At 41.8% G+C, this 27671-nt stretch overlaps 1 protein-coding gene across 1 annotated transcript in view; it reads right to left on the reverse strand.

Annotated features, from left to right (window-relative positions):
* ofcc1 (orofacial cleft 1 candidate 1) overlaps window positions 1–27671 on the reverse strand; it is a 79943-nt gene that overhangs the window by 37611 nt on the left and 14661 nt on the right. Inside the window, exons 7-17 of the mRNA XM_054623414.1 lie at window positions 26981–27205; window positions 26566–26663; window positions 25085–25171; window positions 24654–24727; window positions 23265–23385; window positions 18700–18942; window positions 15095–15243; window positions 14742–14856; window positions 13655–13976; window positions 7834–7925; window positions 5910–6058 (exon numbers count right to left, since the gene is read on the reverse strand). Of these exons, the coding sequence (XP_054479389.1) occupies window positions 5910–6058; window positions 7834–7925; window positions 13655–13976; window positions 14742–14856; window positions 15095–15243; window positions 18700–18942; window positions 23265–23385; window positions 24654–24727; window positions 25085–25171; window positions 26566–26663; window positions 26981–27205 (1675 nt within the window). The remainder of the gene's footprint in view (window positions 1–5909; window positions 6059–7833; window positions 7926–13654; window positions 13977–14741; window positions 14857–15094; window positions 15244–18699; window positions 18943–23264; window positions 23386–24653; window positions 24728–25084; window positions 25172–26565; window positions 26664–26980; window positions 27206–27671) is intronic.

The raw sequence follows: 27671 nt of genomic DNA on the forward strand, positions 1-27671 counted from the left end.
TTCTAAGGAGATCCATCCATTCATCAACTTGGGTGAGGCGTACAGAGAGTGCTGCGGAGGCTGAGTATGGGCCTCCAGAGAGTTGCATCAGTATTTAAATGGCTTTCACTTGTCTGACCTTGCCTCATAACTGCAGGACATTGTCACCAGAGAGATAGCGATAGAGAGAGAATGAGGAGAGGATGGCAAGGGAAAGACGGAGTAAATTAGAGGCAGAGAAAGCGAGGTAAGGAAAGAACTATCGGGAGAGAGGAAATAATTACGAGCCAGAGAGACTAACTATGTGTTATATGTGTGTATGTAGAGAGCAATTAAGTGGGTGATGGACAAAGAAGAGAGTTGGCCTGTGCAAAGACGTGACTTGAAAGGCCACCAAGCGCCACAGAGCAGATTAGGCAGTTGTGTTAATGCAGGATTAAATGGGCTCTTAAACCTGTTGACGTCTGATGAGGCTGGGAAAACATCGTAAAACGGCCACATGTTTGTGTTGGGCAGTGTGTTTTTAACAGAGTCACTCTTATTTCATATTTGTGTGCCTAAAAAGTGCCAAAAAAGTTGCAAGACAAAGGCAAATTGTTAGCTGTGGTGTCAGTGCAATTTCCAGTCAAGCATGCTCTGCTCCTAAACTGGCAATGGCTAAATTAGGTGGTGATGACATCATGCTCATAGACACACACAAATGTTAGAATCAAATTCTGATTACATCGACATCCAGGGCTTGTCAGTTATATTATTAGAGCTGCCAGTCAACGATGTTTTCCCAAAAGTTCATATTTATTTGCACAGGGCAGAGTGCATTAGTGCATGTTTGTGCTACAGTGCATTAGCTAACATGTATCTGCATGCACAAATCCACTTTTAAATTCTTAGGGACTTGTTTGTTGACTTTTGAAATCTTTCTTAGATGTCTACGTTGGACCGGGGTACCAGTGATTACAGATGAAAAAAGAAGAGCGTGAGGGAAGTGTCACCTTTGGCCTACCTCTTTCTCTCTCTCTCACACACACACACACGCACACACGCACACAATCCTGCACAAATCACACGGAATCATACATATGCTCTCATATATAGCCCCCCCCCACCTACTTTCTCTTACGTGTCTGTGGGAAAGGCATACATTTGACCCAGACCACCAATGGGACTGCAGTCAGCTCTGACTGACAGCCACATCACTGCAGATTAGCCAATCATATTGCAACATGAGCCTGTCATAGAGCTGACAGGTCTGATTTCCATAAAGGAAGCAGCACGTAGATTGTGTATGTGTGTGTGTGTGTGTGTGTGTGTGTGTGTCTGTGAGATCCGAAGTGACCCAGGGCGCGTCTGGCTGCAGAAAACCCTAACATGTGCACTCGGGCCACGGTAGCCAGGGGGCCCTCTCTTTCACACATGCACGCACGCACTTGTGCACGCACACACACACACACGCAGACACATTCCTGGCTCCTTTAGCATAGGAAAGCACTGGAGACCCAGGGGTGAACTGCGCTGCCATCTCCACCCACCTCTCCTACCAGCATTACATCAGAATTGATTGACCCTTGGACTGAGTTGTGATTCGGAGCTGCAGTATGCAGGGGATTGACAGCCTGGAACTAGCTGTTATTTCAGGTGGTTTTTCTCTCTTTCTCTGTCAGTTACTGGAGGCCGATCTCTGTCTCCCTGCATGATAGTAAATGGCTCTTCTTTAGAAAAAAGGAGTGACACTGCAGGGTGCATGTTATCAATGTCTTCTGCACATGATACCGTGTAGCCAAGCAGCCGTGAACAATATAACTGCAGACTTTACTGCTAACCTTACACTTCAGTGTGTACAGTACGCAGACTCAAACAGATGGAGGGCACAGGAAGATAGCGACAGAGACACTCAGTGAGTGAGTGCTCTGATAGGCTCGGTTGGGGGAAACGGGCGGAGAGGATTGTTGGTCCCCAACGAGGCGAGCTAACTGGGGGAAATTAGGTCAGTGTGTTCCCTCTGACTCCACAACAAGAACAGGCTGTGCATGTGTGTGTGTGTGTGTGTGTGTGTGTGTGTGTCTGTGTGTGTGTTCCTGCGTGTTTTGCCGGTGCACCTACAGCGCCATACTGCACTGCTATGGTAACATACTGTGCAGGTCTGCATGCGTTTGTGTGTGTGTGTGTGTCATTGTGTACTGCTGCCTGACACACGACGGCATTTAAGTGCTTGTGCTTCCACAGGTCGGACCAGAATTGAATGCAGGGGATAATTATTTCCACCTCCTTTCTACAGCTTTAATCCGGATTTAACAATAGTGTTTGATATGTAGCTCCAAAGCTAAAACTGTATTTATTTTGACTCATCACTAGGATGTAACTAATCATAACATCATTGGCAGTATCAAAATAGTTCTGAAAATGAAAAAAAAAAAAAGAATAAAGGTTAAGTGACATTTATCCCCAAATGGCCCTAAAGTCTTTTGGAATAAAAGCTTTGGGGACAGATGGATTCAGTTCTGCAGTCATTTGGCCTCTGGAGGATGTGGATGCTCTTTTTTATTCTACCTCCCATCCAGCCTTGTCTTTACGCTGTCACTTTTTCTATTCATGTCTCCTGATCAGGACACACATATAATTGATATGAGATTTAGGGGGTATATTTCAATGTAATTAGAATCTTGATAATTGGACTAATTAGATCTAATTGCTATGTGAGAATGACTTTGATTAAAACAGGTTTCTCTCCTCAAAACCAGAGAAAGAAAAAAAAATGTTGGGTTACATTGGTGAGACACAAAACTAATTGGCAATAATCATGGATGTATGAAAATCAAACTTTGTATAAGTAACAACCAATAGGAACAACATGTTTTCCGAAAACAACAACTGATAAGTGATTGTTAGGTTGTAAGTAATTATTAAAAAAAATGTAAAATGTTCATTAAGCATTAATGCAAGCTAGCAACAGTAACCTATAACTGTGCTGAGTGCACTTATTTTAAAGTACTGCTAAAGTACCCTCTAAGTACCTTCTAATACCTCTAGTGAAATTAATTTAGTCAGAGTATGTTTACCTTTTCGAGAAGTTGTTGCCGCACCATCCAAAAGAATTAAATTGGCCCTATCAAATTACAACAGCTGTATTGAATCAGGTGCTTTGATTTTGAGTGCTATTCTGTGAGAAAAAAAAAAGGTGGTTAAGATTACATTTGTATCAAATAAGATGGAAGGTCGGCGGGAGCCTTTTATGCATGTTCAAACAGACAGCGGCAGCACAGGAACTCAAAAAAACAAAGGAGAAGAATCATTTCTGGCTTGTTTTCATAGTCTTTTTCATTTGCCTTGAATTGACTCACATTGTCAATACCTGCAGTAAAAAGTGCGATGTGTTGTCTTTGAAACTGTAATTTATGGTTTACGGTTATGATTCCATTTATCATGCAGTTTTTTGTTTTTTTAATGGGATAGATGTGCTTTTGAGGTTCAAACAGGAGCTTTTATTAAAATAAATTTAAAAGGAACATAATCAACATTCTAACTCCAAAAAAGTCAGAGAGAAGCTGATCCGGCCCCACTGAAATAAAGACTTTAAACTAAATACAAGTTTGAATATTTATAATGCTGAAACCTAAACAGCCCCCCAAAAAGATGTACTTCTTATTTGTTCTGAATTTAGAAAAAGGCATTAGTGAAACATTAACATTATTATAAATTGTGCCAACTTTAATGTGATTGGTATTGTGATGGTATTTAATGCAAATACCTAACAATATTGTTTTTAATTTTCAGAAGGTTCAGTTGTGTTTTTAGCATACATTTAGACTCTGAGGTCACACCTGCAGCTACATACATGCTGTAGAGCTCTGTAAGACGTCGGCCTGCTTCATTCCAATACATTTCTTAACATTTATACTACTTTGTGAATAAAGTGCTCCTGACTGTGACATTTTCTAGATGCATTGTGTAAAATATTTTTGTGTGATTCTCAGACTACTATTCTCAGAAACTGAATCTTACTGTTTCCAAGGGTTTGCTTAATAATGCATGAGCATCCGATTTGTACTGTGACACCCTGTGAAAATTTCAATGAGCTCAATCTCTTGTGGCTCAATAGATGGCAGTAATATCCCTCAATCACTGCCCTATGAATCCTGATCCCACGTGAAATACATGTATACGCAGACATTCCTGCGCTCACATACTGTACACAGACACAGTGGAGATATGATGTACACATTCACACTCCCACACACGTGCACAAATGCATCTAAACACACACAAAGATACAAACAGAGCAGTGCCAGAGGAGATGGAGATGACATCATTACGGCAAATTAAATAAAAAATGAAAGAAAAAAAAAAATCAGTAAACAATTCCTTTCGTCTGCGTCTCTGTCAGTCCTCAGGTAATGTAGAGAATCCCAGAATAAGTCAAACAGCACAGTGGGGGAGACGGGTGAGGGTATGACTTTGAGACTGCAGTGTCTTTAACTTCACTGTGAAAGCCAACCCTGGCACCGTATCTTTCTAATGTTCTGATTAGGCGAGGGCAAAAAAAAAAAAAAAAAAGCAGCCCTCAGCTCAGAGATACTGTAATGTGTGTGCTTGTAAAGATAAAATCAATAGCAGCAGCACCTTCACAGGGCATCGGGGAACCGCCAGGGCTCCAACTCAATACAATCCGTACCTAGAACTGAAATGTCTCATCTCACGGAGCCCAGCGACTGCTCAGAGGTAAAAAGCGGCACTATGAATAATCGTGAAAACCATTTAATTGTGTCCCTTTGTGTGCAGCCTGCCTGGTTTTTCTGTGTTCGTTTTGTATTCGCTCTCCCTCAAGATAGTCCCTGTGTCGTCATTTGTTGGCAGGATACGCTGGTAATCATTTGAATTCCCCCAGTATGTTCAGAAGATGTCAGGGAGTAGTCTCTGATCTTGTTTAATATGTGACCAGCAGCTATAAATTACCAACTCCCAGAAATGAGGAAACATGGGTACTTTTAAATCTCCAGGGAGTGCTCTCTTTCTGTCTCCCTCACACACACAGAGGCTCTCTCTCTCTGCCTCTCTCTCTCTCTCTCTCTCTCTCTCTCCCCTCTAGTGTAGTAGTGTGTGTGGCAATCCCCTCCCCTTAATTTAGTTGACGTTCAAATAAAAACAAATACCTGTGACTTTTTTTTTGTTGAAATAAGCAATTTCCCTTTCAGCCTATTTTGATGCTGCGTGGGCATACGCGGTGCTGCACCTTGTTGCGTTTAACACGTTTGGCCGAGGTATTTTTTGAAATGCGGTTCTTCCTGCTTTGTTTATATTGAATACATCCCCGTTTTTCTCATTAAAATCAAATGCTGTAAGCCACGGCAAAGAGGAAAACAAATTCTCCCAAACTTCCTTTGTTGTGCGGAGGAAACAAATAAACAACATAGTGACGTAAGAAGTTTGGTTTGGCTATATGTAATATTGTTACAAACCATGTTAGTGTGAATAAGACTGACTTTTTTGGTCTCAAAACTGTAAATTACAAAATGAAATATTATCACATAATATGATATTTTTGGAAAAAAAGAAAAGTGGAGATTTGATCATCAATGTAAGATCTTACTGAAGGTAGAATTTCTCTGCTTTCTTACAAAGTTCTCACAAAATGACTCACAAATCACTACCTGTGTCTTATTTATGTTAACAAATAAAAATTGAGCTATGCAAGATTAAAGCAATAGCAGATGCAAACTCAATTTAAAGGATGGCACTTGGCTACTGTCACTACATCTATACAGGAGGTGTTGTAGGATCATTCTGCCGTCAGCGTCTGTCTGGTTGATGCCGTGCACATTACCGTGTCTGTGAGGCACAGGAACCAGTTGTCGTCCACATTTTTCTTCTCCTTTTTTTTTTTTTTTTCTTTGTTCACTTTGGACTAAGGCAGGATAATGAGTGGTGAGACTTACTGTAGGGAGAACGTATACTCCTCCATCTCCTCTGTGGAGAGGTTCTCCGTTGAAGGCTGCATCTTCTGTTTGTCTGCCTGCCGAGGCGGTGCGCTGCCGCCGCCGCTCATGCTGGGGCCGCAGCTATTTGTCTTCTTGATTGGCTTCTTCTGTGAGGAGCAGAGATCGGGGAGAACACATGCGGATGTCATTTGTAATCAAAGCAGGAAACAGGCCTCTGAATTTATCTTGGGGGATGCGCTCGGTGACAGTGACAGTGTGCGCGGGCACTTTGGAGCCTCTCCTATATCTCAACCGCGCCTCAATTGACATGAGACGGGAATGACGGCGAAATCGCATACGGCACGCCATCATTCAAGTGGAGTTCATTTGGGAAACGTGCGTGAAGTGACGTTGGTGTTAAATATGTGATATTTGAGCAGCTGGCACTGTTTTTTTCCACACAAGTCGTTTACCTTCACCGTCATAAACACAGTCAAATGGAGTTAGGAAGTGAGGTTTTAAATATTTCACCAAGGTTCTCGGGAGCAGATATTATTTGTTAAGCCGCCAACATGTTAACGGCTTGCTTTCCCTGGCCCTGTCAGCCCTGCCTGTGTTGCCCTTGGGTGGGCTTAGTGCCTTTCTGCTTGAAGTTGTGAAATACTCACTGATGTATGTTAATGAGATCCACAGTTGGAATAAGCAACCTCTCTCTTTCTTCCGCCCCTGTCTCACTCTGCCTCTCCCCCTTTTTTTTCATCTTTTCCTCTCCTCCATCTCCCTCTCTCGCTTTCTCTCTCTCTCTCCCTTCTGAGATGAACTGGGCCCAGGAAATAGTAAATGGGCAGGGCCCCATAAAAGCTCCATTCGTTTTCATAGGGCAATCTTTGCCAAAGCAAGCTTGGATTCCAGAGTGATGATCACAATAAAAAGGTGGAAAGGAGTGGGAAAGAAAGCACAGAGAAAAAAAAATGCAGGAGATATATAAACCACAATGTTCTCCAGTGTCTCCCCTCAATAAATTTAATGCAATACCTTAAGAGCAGATTCCGTATATAGCTGGATTCCTGCCCTGTGGGCAAAGTGGTCGCCTGGAGAAAATTCATTTTAATTAGGCCTGCACTGCAGGTTGAAGGGTTGAAATCTGATCCCCTGCGCTCCCAGGCTGGTGCAGGTTGGAGATCACTCCACTTAATCATTAGACAACTGGGTTCCACACCACGACATTTGACAGAGTTAGCAAGGTTTTAAAGGCCAAGAGGAGAGGAAAAAAGAAAACACGGTCTACAGAGGCTGCGGAGAAATAAAACCTCATATCAACAAACTCATTTATTTAACAGGTCATCACTGATTAATGGTGGTCTGGAGAGCCTCTTGTACATCAGTGGTGGGAAGTTAGTAAGAATAAAGACTTGGAGGGATCGAGGCTCAGGCGGGAGGGGAGGATGTGTATATATGTGTGTGTGACAGACGGAGGCTTGATGTCATTCATAGGCTTCTCACTACAATAACATCACAACAACAAAAGGCCGCAGCTGAGGCACAATGGTAGGGGCGGACCGGGAGGCAGCAATGCCGGATCAGCACAGAGTCATTTTGCAATTACCACTTCAAAGTATGGCAGGTAACATGCAGGCTTTGATTAATTTAGCTTAAGTCCTCTGAAGCACAGGAAGAGGTGTGTTTAGAGCGCTTGGATTGAAAAAAAAAAAGAGAGGCCTGGCTGGCGTTGCTGATTTCACAGAATTTGAGCTGCTTTGGCTTGTCAAGCAGATCAAAACTGGCTCTGAAGGCTGAAAAATACCTGTTAGTGTGAAACGTATTTTGACAAATCTCAGATAATAAGCCGGGGAGGTGTGTGTAGGGGTGCAGAGAGGGAAAAGCGGAGAGGGTGCTCATTGCAAGGAAAGGAAACTCTTTTTGCCTTGAATCTGAATGTTACCTTGTAGTGATTCCCACCCTCTGCTTTCTCCCTGCATGGATCACTCTTCTCTGCCGTGTTTCCAGAAATGGCTCCTGAGGAGGAATTCTTCCCTGCATCCCCCCCCAAAAAAAGAAAGAAATAATGTTCAGTGAGTGTGAAAAAGAAAGAAAGGTTCATGTTTGTTTTCTTTTTCAAACCACATCTGGTAATCATAGTGAGGATCACGGGTGGTTGAGTGGTATTTATATAACGAAATCCAAATGATTAAGAGTACACACTTGAACTGCTGATGAAATATAAAAAATATATATATAATAATGGAAATTGACATTAAAAAAATCTAAATATTACCACTAATTTAATACACCAAAATACAAATAGAACCATTACCAAAAGAAATGAAAATAATAAGAAGAATATGTTCTTTGCAGTAGCAAGAAATAAAATACTCTTTGCATTTCTGAACACACTGGAAGTGTATTTTGGTGACTCTGATTTGACTCTTTAAAGAGAAAAGTAGGAGGGTTGACTTAAAGAGCTCCCACTGCACATCATCTCTGTCTCACACAGTCTCAGAGCTGAACCTTCACAGCCTCAACGCTCTAATGTATGCAATTAGAAATGATGAAAAATCGAAAAAGAAATTAAGTTTGGTTGTTATACATTTTCCCATTCTTCTCTTCTTTAGAAAATTACTTTTAAAGTATTTTTTCACCCTTACCCTCTTTTTTCCCTTCTCTCTCTATCTGTCTCACTCTTTTTTTTTTTGCTGTAATTTAAATGGTAAGCCGCCAGATGTGTGTCTCATGCTTGAAGAGTTGGAGATCTGCATTATTTAGCATATTAACATTCACAGAATTTAAAAAAGGGTTCCTGCATTGCCTGGAGGTTGTAATTAAGTAAACCTTAGCTTGATACATGTAAAAATCTCTCTATGTGAAACTTTTTTTCCCCCGTGGAACCCGTCACATCTATATGATACATATGGAAACCTCTGCAATGATATCATTTTTTTTTTCTAGCTGCGGGATTAAATATATCAGTGATAATAACTTAAATATAGGCAACACATGAAAAATCCTTCTGACAGCTAAAATGTACTTAAATGGCAGGAAGAGTCTGCTCACTGCTATTTTTAAGCGAGTCTGAAAATTCTAACACAGCTGTAGCTTTTAATTACCACCGCTTTGCTGGTAAACATGTGGAGAGCCTACAGTTAGAAGGTAATAAGGCTATATTTGTTCTAGTTTAGGGATAAAATAAGTTATAATTCTACACTTCCATGACATTACATAACTGTAAACCCACTTTTGTCAAAATTCCAATAATTTCACATCAGTCAAATATTTTGTTTAACACGGTGTAATCATATCTTAAGATATTTTTACACACTTTGAAAGTGCATTGTAAAATGCAATGAAGAAATGTCAAAGATGGGAAAGTCAGAGACCCTTTGTGTCAAATATATATAAAATGTAGGAACTTTGTCAATTTTGCATTTATCACCCATGTTTTAAAGCAGAAAGAAAATACAGTACATTCAGCATTTCTTTCTTTTAAAACATCCAAATCAGCTATCGTTTATTTAAGTTGTAGTGCATTGTTAATATGTGCATTTGAGCATTGAGTGTGTGTTGCTGTTTAAACAGTATGAGACAGAACAAAAGCCAGCTGCTTTTACGCACACACACACACACACACACACACACACACACACACACACACACACACACACACACACACACACACACACACACACACACACACACACACATCACAATCTCTATTAGCAACAACAACAGCAACCATGGACTCACAGAGTTGGTCTACAGTGAATAAGGATGCTTTTCTTTGACTGTACAACCACACACACACACACACACACACACACTCATTACACAAGGCCCCACTTGCTAATGCGCAGACGCCGTGGAACCAGAATGAGCGCGGAGGCAGCATCGACAGCTTCGACAGCTTCGACAGCTAAGGGCTACCTCTGTGAACTCAGAGCGCTGGAGCTGCCACAACTTCAGCCTCTCCGGGCACTCAAGGCCAACAACAAACTCCTTGTTATCCCCCCGTGCTCTGAGCTGTGTTAAGACCAGCATACACACACATACACACACACACACACTCACCCAGTGCGCTGCATTGACGCACCCACACACAGTAAGGCATACAAACAAAGATATTAATATGTAGACACTTGCATACATGCACAAACATTTTCCAGGGTAGAAATACAAATGAGTGCACCTCACAACTGCATAACTCAACACACCTCTTCTCTCTCTCTCTCTCTCTTGCTTGCACACAAAAACAGGCCGAGGAAAGAAAAAAAAAAAAAAGCCTGAGGGCCGTAACACTTTCGAGACCCCGCCGCTGTGTTACCGGTGAGATGCAACCAGGCTAGGATGGCAGTTCTTGCTCACCTAGGCCCCTAATTGCCTGATGACTGGTCCAGAGTTACAGAGGGATCGGAGGTCATTGACTCACGGATTACCCCTGAGTCCGTGTCTGGATCTCGTGTTGAGGTTGCTATGATACGGCGAGGACTCGGTGTCGCTTCACACAAGTTCATTTTCTTGTAATCCACAGCATTGTAATGGCAATAACAGACGCTCAGTTTATATTGTTATGTACAAATATGCAGTTTTTAAGACTCTTTCAGTCTCACTAGGGAAGTTTGTTGCTCTTGAAAGTCAAATCCGTCTTGGCCATATTCACATAGGCTTCGTCTTTTTCTGGGAGCTGGGAATTTTCAGTGTGTTTTGGAGGCAAGACACTGTCACCTTTGGGTGCGTTCGTCCCACATGCTCTGTATTTGCTCCCCACATGCAATCCTTTAGGCTTGTTTACCAAACCCACTGTGAGGGGGTTTACATGAGTATCTCTGCAAGCAGGCTTCAAAGGTTGAATCCATCCATTTGGAATCCAGACATTGTTGAATTAATCGGCGGGATGCAGAGTGCGACTGATTGAGACGGTATGATGTAACGTTGTGGTTTGTAACTCTGATGACTGGGACCGGCCCTGGAGGGGAGCACATCCTGAGAGTGCAGGGAAGCGCTCCAAAGAGGCCATTAGATGATGAATCCTGGAAAAAAAAGGCAGGGAGACAAAGCAGCGACGCAGTTAAGGCAGAATCATCGGCGTGCTCATGGTGATCCACTAGAAGTGATCATGAAACAAGAAGCTAATCTAATTAGTCATTCGGATTCAGACCAACCCAATGTAACTGGATCATTCAGTTAATGTGAAAGGTCACTTAACCCAGCGTGCCTCTAGCTTATCTCTGCGTTAAAACACCAAATACACTCCATTATGCTTCAAGTCTACTGAGGTGAATCAGGATAATTGTCATCCAATGGCACATTATTCAGAAAAAAAAAATGTTGATTCAAACACAACTGCACTAAAGCAGTAGAGTAGCCTTCTGATTTTTGGATCAAAACTTGTCAGTTTTTATCTTGGATTGGGATGTCAGGTTTTGTTCTGTAATAGACACCTCACCACACACTGATTTTTCTACGGGGATTAATTAAATTAAGGCCTCAGGAATATAAACTTCTAGTCTCACTGTCAAGCTCTGCTGTGTGTACGTTATCGCAGTGACAAGAGGTCTCCAAATACTTGTCCCGATTTGGAGACAAACGGGTAATGAGGAAAATCCAGGTGTCACACGCGCAGAGAAAGCGATCTCCACACGGCACACATCAGAAACAGAGAGGCATGAAATGGAAAGGAAATGTCTGAAAGCCCAGGACTTGACAAGAGGACTGAGGAAGGGGATAATTTGTTCTTCTTCTCTTCGCTGAATTGGATTTCCATTTTTTGGGCTAGGTTAAAGTTGTCCGTCCGATCGCTCCCTTCAACTTTGACGTAATCTCCCCCATCTGAAGGCCATAATTCGCTCCAGAGGTAATGCAAAATGAACAGATCTGTATGCAAATGAGGCGCAAACGTCAGGTCGACTTAGGGAACGGCGTGGATGAGGTGTTGTGCAGGACACCTTTTGATCCGTTATTTCACTTACGGATCGGGTTCACTTGCCAAGCAACCTTCTCAGCGAGAACGTGCGTGTGCTGAAGTCTGTGTCTGTGTGTGAGCCAAAGTACGCAGCCGTGTTTGTTGAAGAGATCCGGTACCTTTTGCCTTGTATTGCAGAACATAAATCTCCCATAGTGAGTGACTCCCTCTCCCTCTCCCTCTCCCTCTCCCTCTCCCTCTCTCTCTCTCTCTCTCTCTCCCTTTCTGGAAAGGCAGTCAGTTCGTTGGGGACACTTCCCTTGTGGGCGTTAGGATCTCTGTGGGGGGTCACAGGTCAGTCGGCGGAGGAAGCGACAAGCTGTGAAATGTAAAAGACCAATTTCTTCCACATGTTTCAGTGCTGGGAGAACACTGCCAAGCTGTCAGCCGGCATCACGTTTAAAATGGGCCAGGGTGCTACCCAGCAGACCTGTCACAACTCATTTGTAATTAAAAAGCCTGTGTGATGTTTAAAGCAGAGCACCCCAGAAACTTTTGAGGACTGTTAAATAAAGATGAGCTGTGCGTGCAAAAAAAAAGAAAAGGGAAAAAAAGGGGGGATGTATTAATAACAAAGAAGCTAGCCAGTTGCCTTTGTAGTAGATCAATACCAAATGAGCCTGGGTTTGATTCCAGGCAAAGGCCAGGATGTTGGATTACTTAGGTGGGAAACAAGAATAGTTTGTTTTTGAAAAATGAGGAAGTGGACTCTCATTACTATTAACAGAGGTCATTAGTCACCTCTAGATGTGGTTACAATTGTGGCTTGACCTTGCCTGGAACACCAGATAAGCAGGGCAACCACATCAGAACAGGTCATCAGTTCATATGATGGACACACTTATACACATTTAGGATCATATCAGGCATATGGAAAGAAAAAGAAAAGTAGCGCCTGTCCATCACAGACATAAAACAATGAAGCATAATCAGATTCACACCTGGGAATGTAAGTCTCAAATAAACCTGACCTGCATATCTTCGGACTGCAGGAAGAAACCACAGCACCCGGAGGAAAATAGAACAAATGCGGACGGAACACGCAAGCTTCTCACAGAGAGACTCCTCTTGCTGAGAAGCAACATTAACCACCGAACCAAGAAGTAGTAGCTGCAATATTTCATCTGCTATCTAAAATAATTGCATGACGGATAATAGAATTTCGGTTTAGAATAATTTATTTATGCATTATCATATTCAAAACGTAGGCGGTTAAAGCCAGAACATATACGTATATGTAATGGTAATGTAATACAACGTGTCTGCGAGGTCAAAATGCTATGTTTAATTTTGCTTAGTTAGACAAAAAATACATGAAAATAACACTGTACTGTTTAAATGCAAGACTCATGGTCTGCTAATATTTATATAATGTACTGTTCTAACATCTAACTGCCAAGAAAAGTTTAAAAGCAGTAGAAGTATCATCGCTCATTTACAAAACTTTTTTTTGATGCTGTCATTGTATTTGTTTAATGCTTTCCATGTCATCCTGCCAAGGAGGGTTTGTTTACTTATTTAAATTGGTGGTTATATTATCGGAAATTATAACTCGCACTAATGTTACAGTGTATCTGTTGGATTTTTGCATGTAATCTAACTAAGAAAACAACCTTTGTTTGAGTTGTCTTCTGGCTATCAAACTTGGCCCACTGTCTCGATACCCAACCCTACCCTCGAGCATTTTCACCTCAGTGGAGAAGTGCTGTAAGTGAGGCCTGCCATTCTTCTCTTCCCAGTGCTTGTGACATTAGTGTGACATTTTCTCCCCACTGTGGCATAGTCGGGGGTTTTAACATTGGACCCCTACCTGGCAGAGATGAGGAAGAGCAAGCAGAATCAGCTGACAGGTGGAGAGGAGACCCCCGGTGAGAAGGTACCACAGCGGGCTCTCCTGCTCTGCTGCTGGGGCCCGCACGCAGGTGCTGTTGAGGGTTGAGCTGGGAGTGTGGATGAATGGGCTGAAGGTGGAGGTGGGCCTGTGATGGGGGATGGGGCTGGAGTGGCAGTTGGACTTGCTGTTCGTCACGATGGACCTCAGGTTGGGACATGACAGGGGGGTTAGATGGGGGTATTGATAGGGTGATGCAGCGCTCTGGTCCTCCAGACATTCCAGAAGGGAGCCTCTTTACCTGAAACACCACAAACCAGAAGGGGGGGTATTAGGTCTCAGTGATCAGTGAACATTAATATAACCTCTTCTTCGTTAATGTCATCTGCAGTCTTGTTCATATCATTCCATTGCATCACCATCGTTTTGGGCAAAACAGCATGTGTGTGTAATTACACTACAGGTGTTCGTGATCAAACTGCAGATGTAGCTTGCAATTAGTGTTTGTCATAGTGGGCCATAATGGTATAAAACTATATAATTAAGACCATAAATGTGCAGAGTACAAATATTGCACTTCCTATTGCAAAGATGTACAAATATTCCTCTATTTTCATCCCTAGGAAATTAAATCAGTGATGATAATGCAGTAATACAAACAACATGTCATAGTGGAAAGGGACAAATAAAGAGACCAACCCAAGCCAGAGAGCTTTGTTCTGGCTTTTAATTCAATTAAGATGTTTACTAATCTAATCAATGCATCAGCTCAAATGCATCCGGAATTGCTGGGTAAAGATGTGGTTCTTGTTTGCTCTCTGGGGCCAATTTCCAATTGCTTTTATCATAGAAAACCCCCAAATCCAACCCCCATCTACCCAGATCCACCAACCTGCCTCCCAAATAATACGGGACGGTCAGAGTTTGGGAAAACAAACGCAAGCATATCATATACCATCGCTCATACCTGCACACAATTATGAATATAACATGAACAAAAACCACAGATACACGCATTCACACGTTTCCTCATTGCACACACACACACACACACACACACACACACCTGAAAGTACAGGTTGCACAGCCAGTGGTCTAGATCAGAGGAGATGACGGCTTCAATCTTTTTAAACTGGTCCAGTTGTGTGTTGGGCTCCCCCCTGAGCAGAGGGGTTTTGAACCTGGGTGAATGACACATAACCGGTAATGGTCACTGTACAACCAGATGTATGATGGGCTAGGTTTTATCACAATTAAAGACTGAAAATGAACTATAATTTCATGTCACTCCATGTGATGTTTCGCTGAGAGGCATAGTAGTTTGGTGACCTAAAACACTTATATTGTATATTTTTTTTATTCTTCAAAACACACACTCCTTGAGGTCCAACAGCTAACTTTGATCTCCCATTGACACACCTGCCCTGGACAAGGCCGTTGCTCGGTCCACAAACAGGAAATGCCCCCCAAGCCAGCACAGAGCTTTCGTGGCTGCTGTCTCCCGGTAGTGCGATCAGTTGAAAGACCAGCACCATGGAGGGGACGACCTCACAGGCTGCAGGTAGGATCTGCAGGCGCAGGAAGAAGAAGCACAAAGTCGCTCACAATTCCACTCAGCGGAAACACATAGAGCCTGCAGGCGCACACACTAACTTATGCACACATATGCAAACACATCGACACGGCATACACAGTACTACAGGACTAAGAATGCAGGGACTTGCTCACAACCAGGAGGCCAATGACAAACAGACACACGGAGGGTAACAAACAGGACAGGACCCCTCAGGGAAGTACTTAATCTGCATCCTAGACCTGAATCCCCTTTTAACTTTTTTTTCCGTTTTCTTTTTGGAGGCTTCTTAACTGCCATTCTTACCCGTCCAACTCAGCCAATTGCGTAAAAGAAGATGTTGGCATGATAAAGACTTGGCATCAAACACAGGGTGGAGGAAAGGTTTGAGATTGCCGTTGTAGTCTATGAGCTGACAGCCACCATCAATCAAACTGACGACATTAAGGGTATCTCGCATGAGGCAAAAAGTGTTAGCGGTTAGCAGTCGATGGCAAACATTCTTATTTACCCAGAGAACGGTGGGTTTGCTTAAAAAATGAACTGACAGTGAGGTGTGTGCCACTTCATCCATCACTGGGTGGAAATATTTTATCCCTTTATTAGTTGTAATGGGAAACGCAGGGGACTTGTTTTAACACATAAATCATGTGTATCCCCCCCACCCCCATGATAATCTGCTTTTGGTATGCACCTGTGAAATGATGGGTAGTAGTGTCTGACTCAGGACACAAATTTATGGCATAATATCACGGATTATGGATATTGAGGATATTTCATATTATTCATTTGCTGTAAGAAATATGACCTGCATAAATAGTAATTTGTGTGCATATGTGTGAAGCAGACATGCACTTGTGTGTATGTGGGAAGTGTTGCTGTGAGGTGGGTGAGACTGGATGATGCGCTTCAGAGGTTTTCTCACTTCCTGTGTAAGCTTGTGGAGCTGCTTAAACCATTAGACGTATCCGGTTTAATTCAAAACAGACTGATTTTTTTTTTTCATTTTTAAAAAGAGAGTACATGTGTCCACAAAAGAAGGTAGGCAATATTATTATTGTGCAAGATAACATCGTTTTTTTGTCAAATGACTAAACCTGCTTGTTCAATGGCCACAACATAGGACAATAAGATTTTTGTAAAAATAAATAAAAATAAAGACAGAATTCATAGATCTCCATAAACACTTCCTCTGAACTTCCATATTTTTTTTCTCTTTTCTTTCAGTCATTCTTCTTCCCCCTTTAATATTAAAATGTGGAATCTTCCGCATATTCCCATTCTGTGCACAAACACCGTGGGCCCGACTCCTCTTGTGCGCTCCCACTTGCCAGCATATCCAAGACGTCTCCAACTGAACTGCACTGTTTCTGTCTAAATCCAAAACCCAGACGCACAAAGCAAATGGTGATTGAAAAAAAAAAATAAGGAGAGAGAGAGAGAAGGAGGAAAGGAAAGGAAAATAAGCTCCTGGCTTCCTCTAACCATCACTAATTCCTCATTTCCTCTTAGAAGGCACTGCAAGCACTCCTAAAATCGCACGCTACAGTGTGGGCAAGAGGAGAGAGAGAGACAGAGAGAGAGAGAGAGAGAGAGAGAGAAAACATCCAAGCCAATCCTGATAGTGGTGGAAACGCTGATCAGATTTTTCTGAGACTATCAATGGGGACAACAAGAACAGGTTTGTCTATAAAGCCCAGCCGAGGGTTTTGGGGAGGAGAGGAGGTAAGGAAGAGTGACACGAGCCATTTAACCATGCCGTACTTAAACCTTTTTTACCTCTGAATCAGATCCCAGGACCGCATTCAGTTTATGCCAGCTTTTACCCCGTCCTTTATGTTTGATAAGGCGCTGCAGACAATATTATCAGGATGCTCTCGCTCAGTGAATACGCCCACCAGCACGTTGGCAGTGTCCACATGTGCTAAATGCTCCAGCTAAGGCCTTTAGAGTTGCCATCAGAATAGTGAAGGAGCCCTTTCTGAGCCTGTACAAAACTCTATGGACACTGGATTTAGTGGCTTCTGTTTTAAGGTTTCTCTTGTGAGTCTTAGGTACTGTGCACAGCTCATCAATGAATAAACATAAACAGGGATCTCTAATCCACCGGTCAATATCGACCATCCAAAAGGAGAATGTAGGTTTTTTAAGATTAGTACTGCCTCTATAAAGGATGTTTTTCCTCATATCAGGAGGTTTAAGAAAGTGGTTGTGAAATGTGCATGGATTTCATCTAATGTAATCTGCTGTGTGGTTTCATCAAAAGAACCAGCTGTGAAGACATGTTTAGTCTTTGACTGTACATTGAAAATTGAGGTTGAGATTTTTAATTCTAATTTTAGTCAATACTGCCTAACTTTTCCATTTTTTCTGTTATGCAGCTCAACTATGTCACAGACGCTCTAATACATGCAGAAAGGAAACTAAATTTTTCACTGCATTTGTACATTTTCATTCCAATAAAACATTACTCCCTTATATAAATGAATAATTGATCCTGGGTTTGATTTACATGCATGGATTAAATGTCATGTTTGAAAAGTTGTTGTTTTATTCATATGGAGATCCCTGGAGAAAAACCCAGAGGCTGTGTGTGGCATATTTTCATATGCCGTCTTTTACAGCAATATAACTTCTCATAACCCCTTCAATCTTCACTGCAACTGATGAAACCAAGCGAAACAGAAAGAGGAATTTGGAATTACTGTGGTAAATATAAAAACTTAAAACGAAGTGTGGCGAGCTCTGTCATATTAGCTAAGCATGTTCTTTTCTTTGCTTTTATCTGAGGGGACTGTTGGTTTTTAAGATTGCATTTTACAAAAAATGTTCCATTGAATTTCACATCAAAGGCTTCGTCCATGTCATTGGAATTGAGCGTGATTTAATTCAGGTTCCCCTTAATGTCAAAATTGCTTTGAGATAAGAGATGTTTTATATTTATTCTAATATTTCACTGGAAATAAAAGAAAAATTCAAAGCAGCTTCCCCACGCATCACATGAATGAAGGGATTCTTATTATATTAAATTGCATAGTCACAAATCACAGCCTGATTCTGTCCTTTCCTTGTTGAATAAAAACACATTAGTGTCAATAGAGGGACTTTTGCAATAGCCAGAGTGTTCTCTTTCAATTCTGCAACCTTAAGTGTGTATGCCAATGCTGACTGCAAACCAAACATTTGGAGTTTATACTAAATGTTTGTTTTTTTAGAATTATCCTGTTTATGTTTTGCCACACTCCAACATTTAAACAAAGCTAAACACTAACTGAAGTTATGACCCATGATTCATTTATCTTAAAGGTTCAATAAAATCCATCTCAATTTAATTATGACTATTTATGATGTACTGTGGACTGTATTTTTGAAAATGCTTTTCTGTTTTTTTTGGGGGTTTTTTTCAGTATCATCTCCATTCATGTTTTGCTTATGTCCAGCATCTCCTCACCATGTATAGGCTCTGGTTAAGGTGGAGGTCAGTCTCCCAGAAGCGCCCCCGATGCTCGATGGGCTCGGTGGACCACGCCCACTGTTGCTGCTCCTTCTTACTGCACCAGGCCAGCGCCGGGCCCCCTAGACGGCTGTGAAGGGCCACACTGACAATGTAGAGGCCCCTTGGTAGCTTGTCTCTGGTGGCTCTTAGGCAGCACACACACACCTCCACAGGCTGGGGAGATGTTCTCTGGGTCACCTATAATACACAAAGTGCAGAATAAAAGATTTTACTAAACTATCTTAACAAGTACATATTATTTCTAGCATCAACTGACTTTATTACTGTCATCTCACTGGAGTTAGCTGAATCACAGACACATATGTACAGATGATTAATAGTGGAATTGTATATGTACTGTAAATGCTAAGCTTTAATAAAACAAACCAATATCACCCTTTTTTATATTTATTAACTTTTATATTTTGGAAGTGCAGGAGTACAACTTTCATATCTCACAGATCAAAATAGAGATGTTGTATTGTCTCGTACACCATCTACATAATTCCACAATTATACCCAGTAACACCAGAGAGTCAGTGTTTGTTGGTTACCATGGTTAAATTGATAATCAACTGTATCAAGCTAAAAAAAACACCGTTTTTTTCTGTTGTGTTGTTGGAATTAGCATGTCCAACACTTGTAAAAACTAAATAGTCAACCTGCCTCTAAAACAAACATTTTGTTGGCAGTGTGAGGCTACCATATTGACCACCGTTGTAAGTGCTGTCAACAGATATGTTATCTTATCTAATTTACATGTGTAACTACTGTTTTGAGTGCTATGCAAATAAAGTTTACTTAGATACTTATCACCTCCCTTGTTTTTCACAACACCTCCTCATTCCTATTGGGCTGTTATTTAAAACAGAAATACTGTCACATATCATTGAGCTTGTAGATTAAGGAAACAACCTGTCACTAACTTGGCTCTTATCATAGCACAACATCTGAATGGTATATGTCTATGATGATGTAATTCCCCATTTTTTGGTGGGAGTCATCTTTTTTTATTTTTTTACTTCAGGAATGTATGCTGAACAAGTGTCCAATTGCAGTCAAGCAGTCATATATGTAAGACATGGCCAGTAGAGCTGCAGGCTTCCATCTGGTGATCTCCATTCAACCATTTAGGGGCTAAGTGCCTTGCTTCAAGGGCACATCAGCATTCCTTGTTATCGAAAGTAGAGAGTGGTATTTACTTCCCCTGGCCACACTGCCCATTCAGATGAAGGTTTGAAAACGCCAACCTTCTGGTAGCCTGCGCTCATCCCACTAACCTTCAGGCTACATCAGCCCACTTGTTGTTTATTTGCTTTTTTGTTTTGGTGACATGTGCCTCTTTTTTAGGGCTTATAATGAGTAGTAGGGTAAGCTGGTGAGACAGTTTAGTTTTTTTTTTATTATTATTATTTTTTTTTTTATGAAACATAATCGGAGAACAAAAGAAATACATATTCAGTCTTTTGTCCCCTATGGCATCTGTTGAACAGCACTGCATGAAAAGTCAATCTGGCTTAAACAGAGCAACTTGATCCTCATCACCATGTGTATGTTTTTAAACCTCAAAAGCAATGTTGGTTTGTCCGTTTCTTGGCAGGTTGGACATTTTGTCCATCCGTTTGTTCACCAAAGACTACCAAGTAGATTTCTTTGCTATTGTATATAGACATTAATATTGGCCAGAAGTTGATTCCTTTTGATGAATGATTCACCTTAATTCCACCGCTTTCATCAAACCCCAAATTTCCACTTATGTACAGCAAATACCAAAATCATATCATCGGATTGCTATCCTGACCAAATCTTTCCGATCCTTCCTTTTCTTATCCTATCCCAAATCTTTCCTAGTTTATCCTATTGTATCCAATCCCAACCTATTCTATACTGCCCCATCCTACACCATCCTAGCCCACACTATCCTATCCATCCCATCTTATCCTCTCCTTTCTTTTCCCATCCTTTATCATCCAATCCCATCCCATCCCACCCTATCACATCTTATACCACCCTACCCCATCCCATCCCTTCCTATCCTTTCCTTTCCAAACCAATTCTATCCCATCTTTTCCTATCCTGTCTATATCCCATCCTACTCTCCTCCATCCTATGATATCTCACCCTAACCCTTCCTTTTCTTACATTTTGGCATTTCTTTTTCTCTAATCATTTACATTTCTTCTCTTAATACCCATTTATTTTCAACTTAATGCGCATTCCTTTTATGTACTCAAATTTACACTGTGTTGACCAACTCCCTAGGGCTAGTTTTGAGTGTCTGGCAATTAAAGCCCTCAATTCCAATCAATGACATAGTAGCACTCAGGGCTACATGTGCACGCACACACACACACACACACACACACACACACACACACACACACACACACACACACACACACACACACACACACACACACACACATATTTATGCTGTTTTACAGTATACTGTGTGCGGTGTTGTGACCAAAAAAACTGGGACTATCCCTTTCCTTTTTCGCACACTTCACATATTCACCTAACACCGGCTGGCGGTGCCCATTGCTTTGCTAGTGTGTGAAGGGGGGTAGGTGTGTGCTGAGCCCTGCAGTAATGCCCCTCAATCTCCCCACTGTGCGCATCTTTGCATACCAAAACAACAAAAACAATTTAGGCAGAAGTGAAATTAGTATAATTGGTGGCAAAGCGGTTTAGCCCACACATCTCACATACGGGAGGAGGTGATGGAGGCCTCCAAGCCCCCACACTGGAAAGAGATGTATGCATGAGGACTGGAAAAGGAAGAGGAGGAAGATGAGAAAGGAAAAAGCAAAGAAAAAAACAAAACACAATAACAACACCGGTGTCAAATTTTCCCTGTGTATGTTTTTATGAGGTTTTGTTATTAATCTGGCCAACATGCTTGCACAGGCGACGTAAGAGACAGTCAAGACAGCAAGGCGAAGGTAAAAGGTGAAGTGAGCCAATTTTCCATATCAGAGGTGGTTTGTTTGCCCCAAGCCTGAGTTGTGCCTAAAGTGCCATAACATTACAGCACTCCTACAGATGAGATCAAAGGCTCTAGCAAGGGATCCTCCGTGGTTTTGCTGGCAAGCAGCCGTCCTTTCGCTGAAATATCTTTTCAGGGCTTTCCACACATTGACTGATCACACAAAATGCACTCTTAATAGAGACAGGAAATGCCACATACAAAAACTTCCTTTCTTTCTAAGTATGGGCTAATATTCAGAGATTAAGCTTTCTCGTTAATTATTTTCATTTTAATTAGTAAATCTTAATTAACAATGAACATTTACCCTTAAAATTTTTTGGCTTCGGAATGAAGGAGGGGGGTGAAGAAAGGAGAGAATAAATATGACAATCTTTTTGGGACCTCCGGGCAGGATTACTGATGCAGGCTGCCTTAGTTATTAAACACGTTCTAAATTAAATGCCTCCATGAATTTTGCACAGAAATATATTTTCATAGTTTTGCATGCCAAATGTGACATTTTATATTTCAGATTCATCTCGCTGCAGTGATTTTAGGGAAATGTCATATAAACAAAGATTTTGTCATTTACCAAAGGAAATTACTATGCGTGGCAGGTTTGGCCATTGCTCTCTCTCTCTCTCTCTCTCTCTCTCTCTCTCTCTCTCTCTCTCTCTCTCTCTCTCCCTTTCCCTCTCCCTCTTTGCCCCCTATTCTGCCTGTGCCGGTTGTTTCAAGTCAGCAAGCCATAAAAAATCTTTATCTCAGTGAAACACAGCAATTTGGGAGATAATCGAATGGTGACTGGGGGGCACAAACGCCAGTCTGAGGAATTATACCACAATCTCCCCTACATTTACAACCTTCCTCAAAGCCAGTTGTCACCCTGGAAGGAAAGCCCCCGACTGAAGATTCATTACATCTTTAAGCCAGCACGGTGGCATGGCAGCCTCATCCCCAGATGCAACACAACAGCACACTCCTCCCACAGCTGGTGATGCTACCGCTAAAGCTGCAGCTTCCGTCTCTCTTTCCCACTTGGTTCTCTGTTCTCTCCTCTGCCTCTGTTCCCCTTTTTCATCTCCAAGGACTCATATTTCCTCCTACTTAGATTCCTAAAACCAAAGACGACATCCACACAAAGCAGGCAGGAAAGAAAATCTTTGCATACTGTATAAAAATAATGTGCCTGAATAGTTAGCATCTGTATGGTGCCTGCATGTGAATGTGTCTTTGTGTGGGTATGTGCAAATACACTACCCATTAGTGTGATGAATAGAGGGAAGATAGGAATGTATGAAAAAGTACAAAATATGGGATATTATTTCCCCCTTCATCACATGATTTCACATAATTACATCATTGGATTGTTTTTGCATAGCATGTATTTTAAGATTTGTAAACACTTTGGGATCAATATGTTCTTCGTGTGTCTCCTCCTGTGAAACAAGCCGCTTAGTGATTTAAAAACATGTCACTTCCTGTTTGTGTGCTTTCTCTCTTCATGTGTGCTACTCAGTCCACAGTCTGAGCGGCTAACAGATCTTACCCGCCACGGGGGCCGTGATGCTGAAGCAGAGAATTCTGGGAGCTCTGTCATCTGGTCGTATTTGGCCATCGCTTCCTCTTGGCCTTCCCCCAGCGCTGTGAGTGACGGGTTTTCAGTGGTTCTGCTGCTACATGCACAAACACACACTCACAAACATAGGTATACAACACACACACACGAATACAACAAGCTAAACCTGTTAACAGCCACCTGCATTTTGGACTCTCTGTTGTTCCACTCTGTAGCCAACAGCAGCTCAATCTAATAACAACACAACACTTTCCACTGGGTCCCCCTCTCTCTCTCTCTCCCTCTCTCTCTCTCTCTCTCTCTCTCTCTCTCTGCCTTTCTCGGCCTTTCAATCTTATCAGTGGTAATGTAATAAGCGGTTGCTTCGCTCTGTCTCCTCGCCACCTCTCTTAATTCCTCAAAATAAAGCAATATCACAGGGGCCCTGGCCTGCCTGTGACTGGGGATAAGATGCTTGTAAAAGGAAGGATAATTCAGCAAATAAATGCTCGGCATCAAAGGCTGGCACTGGGTCTTTCTTTTCCTTTCTCTCCGTGTCTCCCTCCTTTACTGTTCGCCTATCAAAAGTATTACATGTGCTTTCATCAGTTCACAACAAGGCACAATGTGCTTCCTAATGCAATTACTCGACCTCCATTAAATCAGAAACAGTGGAAACAAATGAATTACACATTTGTTACAAAAACCACAAGTCAGCTCCCCGTCTCTCCTCTTTATTTTTTTTTCCCTTTCATAGGCGTAGGGAGAGAAAAAGTGAAATCATTTCTCATTAAATTTCAGGCAGATGTAGCCCTAGGTGATGCATAGAAAGTCTCCCATGTCTAATAGCCACCCACCATTGATATCAGAAGGAATTTACAGGGTTCAAGGCTGTCGAGAGGAGGTCATCTCGCTAAACTCCGAACCACATTCATCTGACAGGGCTGGTGTCCGACTACCACCCACCCATAAAACAACCAAACACAAAAGAAGATACTGATGTGTACAGTAGTTCCTTGATTTTATCATGTCAGCCAGCATGCTAGTCCGTAATTGCTAAAAACTTAAACATGCTAAGCTGATCGCCCGCGGCGCTCTCGCTTCGAGATTTGATGTGTGATCTCCGTCTAAAGTGGAGGGACCAGGAATTGATGCGCCTCCAAGCCCAATGACATGGACAGATTTCTGTCACCTCGAGCCATGCTACCCACAATGCAAAGCCCCCCATCAACAGGAGAAGCCATGCAGAGGACATGTGAATTACATTTCTTCTTGAACGCCGGTGGAATTACAAATGCTTTTCACACAATTAATGATCACAGTCATGTGACATCAATCGTACATATGGAGAGAAATATTAAAATGGGCCCGACCCACCACTGAAGCAGCGTGTTCATCCGGGGCTGTGGTGCTTCTCTCACTGCCTCGTCACAGTCTCTTTGTGAATGAGGCGCCTTTAAATATTAAAGTGGATATGTTAGCAAACACTGTCAATGATTTAACCATCATTAACATTATCAGCTAATTGACAATGTCATGTAAACCACGTCACTCTAAATTACAATGTAAGATATAATTAATTTTTGTGACTAATTGTAATATTTTTAATAGATGAGTGCTCAGGAAGAAGAATTTAGCGGGTTTATGTTATGGAGAAATGTTACAAAAAAGAAAAGGACTGGATTCATATTTTGAGCTTGATCTCTTTACAGCACACAGTCCCCAAGTTAATGTCCTTTGGGCTATTATACCTTTAACTACAAAAGCAACAAATCCTTCATACAGTATATATACAGTGCACGGGCCTATACCTTAACATTCCCAGCGAAGAAGGCCATTAGTCTCTTCTTTCTCTTTGCCCACTCCCTCCTCTTCAGCGGTCCCTTCTGAGCCGCTTGCTGAAAATCCGTGTAAACACACATGCACACTTTCTTTGGATGCCGCTTTACGAAACAGTGCAGCGCACCATTATGGCAGAATTAAGCACAAGGAGCAACTGTAATGCAATCTGCAGGCAATCGATACCGAGCCAGGCCCTAAAGACATGTAGCGTTTGATGAGTATTTCTGCCGGTTTTACATTCAGTCAGCACATTCACACTCCCCATTCAGACGCATTGACACTGCTAAGTGACAGCGTCTCGCCCTGTAGAGGCTTTGTACGACAGAATAGAGAAAGAAGAAAAACACTATTATTTTTAAAATAGATGTGAAATCTCTGGTGGATAATGTGCTTTCAATGGGAGGTGGGTGTGGAAACAGTAGGAGAGCGCATACATATTATGGCAGAATAAGATAACACTGATCCCAATACTGATACAGTACACAGTAGATGCTACTATTATCCAGTCAGGGAGGATGAGTCAACTGTTGCTGTGTCTTCCATGTGATTGTGAGACATTGTTTAACCATTTTTTCCCCAATTATGTTCACTTTCTATTCATATAATTGGATACTCCTACTCTCTTTTCAAGTGAGATTATAACTAAAAATACTGTGGATAGAACTTCTGCATTCTTTCAACATATGCGTTAATGTTTGGGTTTCTTTGCAATCTAGATTTGCCAACACAATGGGAAATCCCATGTTCTTGTGTCCTCTCCCATTTCTTTTCTGACTGATAGAATACAAACACTTGTTTTGAAAGGCGCTTCAGATCTTAACACTAGCTCGCAATATCCCCACTCTGCAGTTGGTAGTAGTCACGCTCTATTTTTCCTGAAAAGACCATAAGATGGGTAAAGAAAGAAGGAAATCAGCTACTGTCAGAGACAAATATGCATAATAATGCACAACAAAGTTCAAAGACAGAACAAAACTGTCTCCACAAATAAGTTAATTGTGTGAGAATAGCATAGATTATACAGTTTAAATCCATGCGCACATTCTGAGCTGACGATGAATGAGTTATCTAACCTTGAATGAATGCATGTTCTACAAAAGGCAATTTCAAATTAGTGCATTCAGCTGAGTTTCAGACCATCTGCACAGAAAATGAAATGCAGAACTTTTATAAAGGTAGCGATGGCGGAAAAAAAAAAGGTTGGGGACAAAAAAGGACCAAATATGGAAAGAAAAAGAAAGAAAAATAGTAAGCTGAGTACGTAAAGCGCATACATACACATATACACATAGGCATGTGAACAGACAAAACGGATAAATGTACACGCACACATGCACACACACACACAATGTCCATTAGCCAAAGCCACTGATACACAGCATAATGGACATGGCTGATGTGCTGGTGAATATGGGATGATGACACAGATATTCCTCTTTGTAGCCCTGACCTGCTGCAGTGAAAGGCTGCCAAGCGTGATCATGTCAGGCCGCACACGCTCCCTCAGCTGCTGGGCGTAGTGGGGGATCACTTCCTCAGCTGTGCTCACTGCAAGAAATAATACAGTGGCATCACAAACCTTAAAATATATATCAAATATATCATGCTACTGCAGCATTATGCATAAGTCTTTGAATATAATGTCATGTGTCTAATCATGTCCACTGATAAAATCTGAGGGAATAAAATATTGTCCAGAGACAAAGAATTGCACAAAAATGTACAACTTCCTGAAATGATTCCTTGCTAGCTTTATGAATGCATGCATGTTTGTGCAAAGGAAATACATGTTACTATCATGCTAAACTTAATAGTTATCATATAATAAATAATGTATAAAAACATAAATAAATGCATAGCCGTACTTTTTACAGTGCTTTCTCTGCCCATTACCATCCTCCCTGCTTTGAGTCCAGCCTCTCCTCCCAGCCCAGCACTAGCCCCAGCCTGGGTTTTGGCAATGGTATGGGCCTGGGAGGGCCTGGAGCCCGAGGCATCACCACCACCGTGGAGCAGCAGTCGCCGCTGAAGCACCGGATCACCCGCCTTCACCTCCAACACCTCCTCATCCCTGGAGGCTGGCAGCGTACCTGGAGAGATACGCATCAGTGGGCATGCACACACACACACACACACACACACACACACACACACACACACACACACACACACACACACACACACACACACACACACACACACACACACACACACACACACACACAGACACACACACAAAACCACACAGACACACATGCATACACATACTGATGGATGTGCATACTTATAGCATCCAGAAACAGACACACACTCACAGAGATGAGTATGTATAAACAGACATTTATGAAGGTGGACAGTGATGAACTCTGAAATAGCAACTCACATAAATACGATATGAACATTCACAAAACCAAAGTATCACTTTCAAGCCCACTCTTAAAGCATTTACGCCTTAAATCCTGTAAAAGGGCCTTACACAAGAACCACTTTCGCCTGCTTGGCTGTTCTTTTTGCTTATATGATAGCAGTTGTTTGTTCAAGCAAAGTCTGTGGTTT

The sequence above is a fragment of the Anoplopoma fimbria genome, chromosome 21 (assembly GCF_027596085.1).
Source record: "Anoplopoma fimbria isolate UVic2021 breed Golden Eagle Sablefish chromosome 21, Afim_UVic_2022, whole genome shotgun sequence".
Classification (NCBI taxonomy): domain Eukaryota; kingdom Metazoa; phylum Chordata; class Actinopteri; order Perciformes; family Anoplopomatidae; genus Anoplopoma; species Anoplopoma fimbria.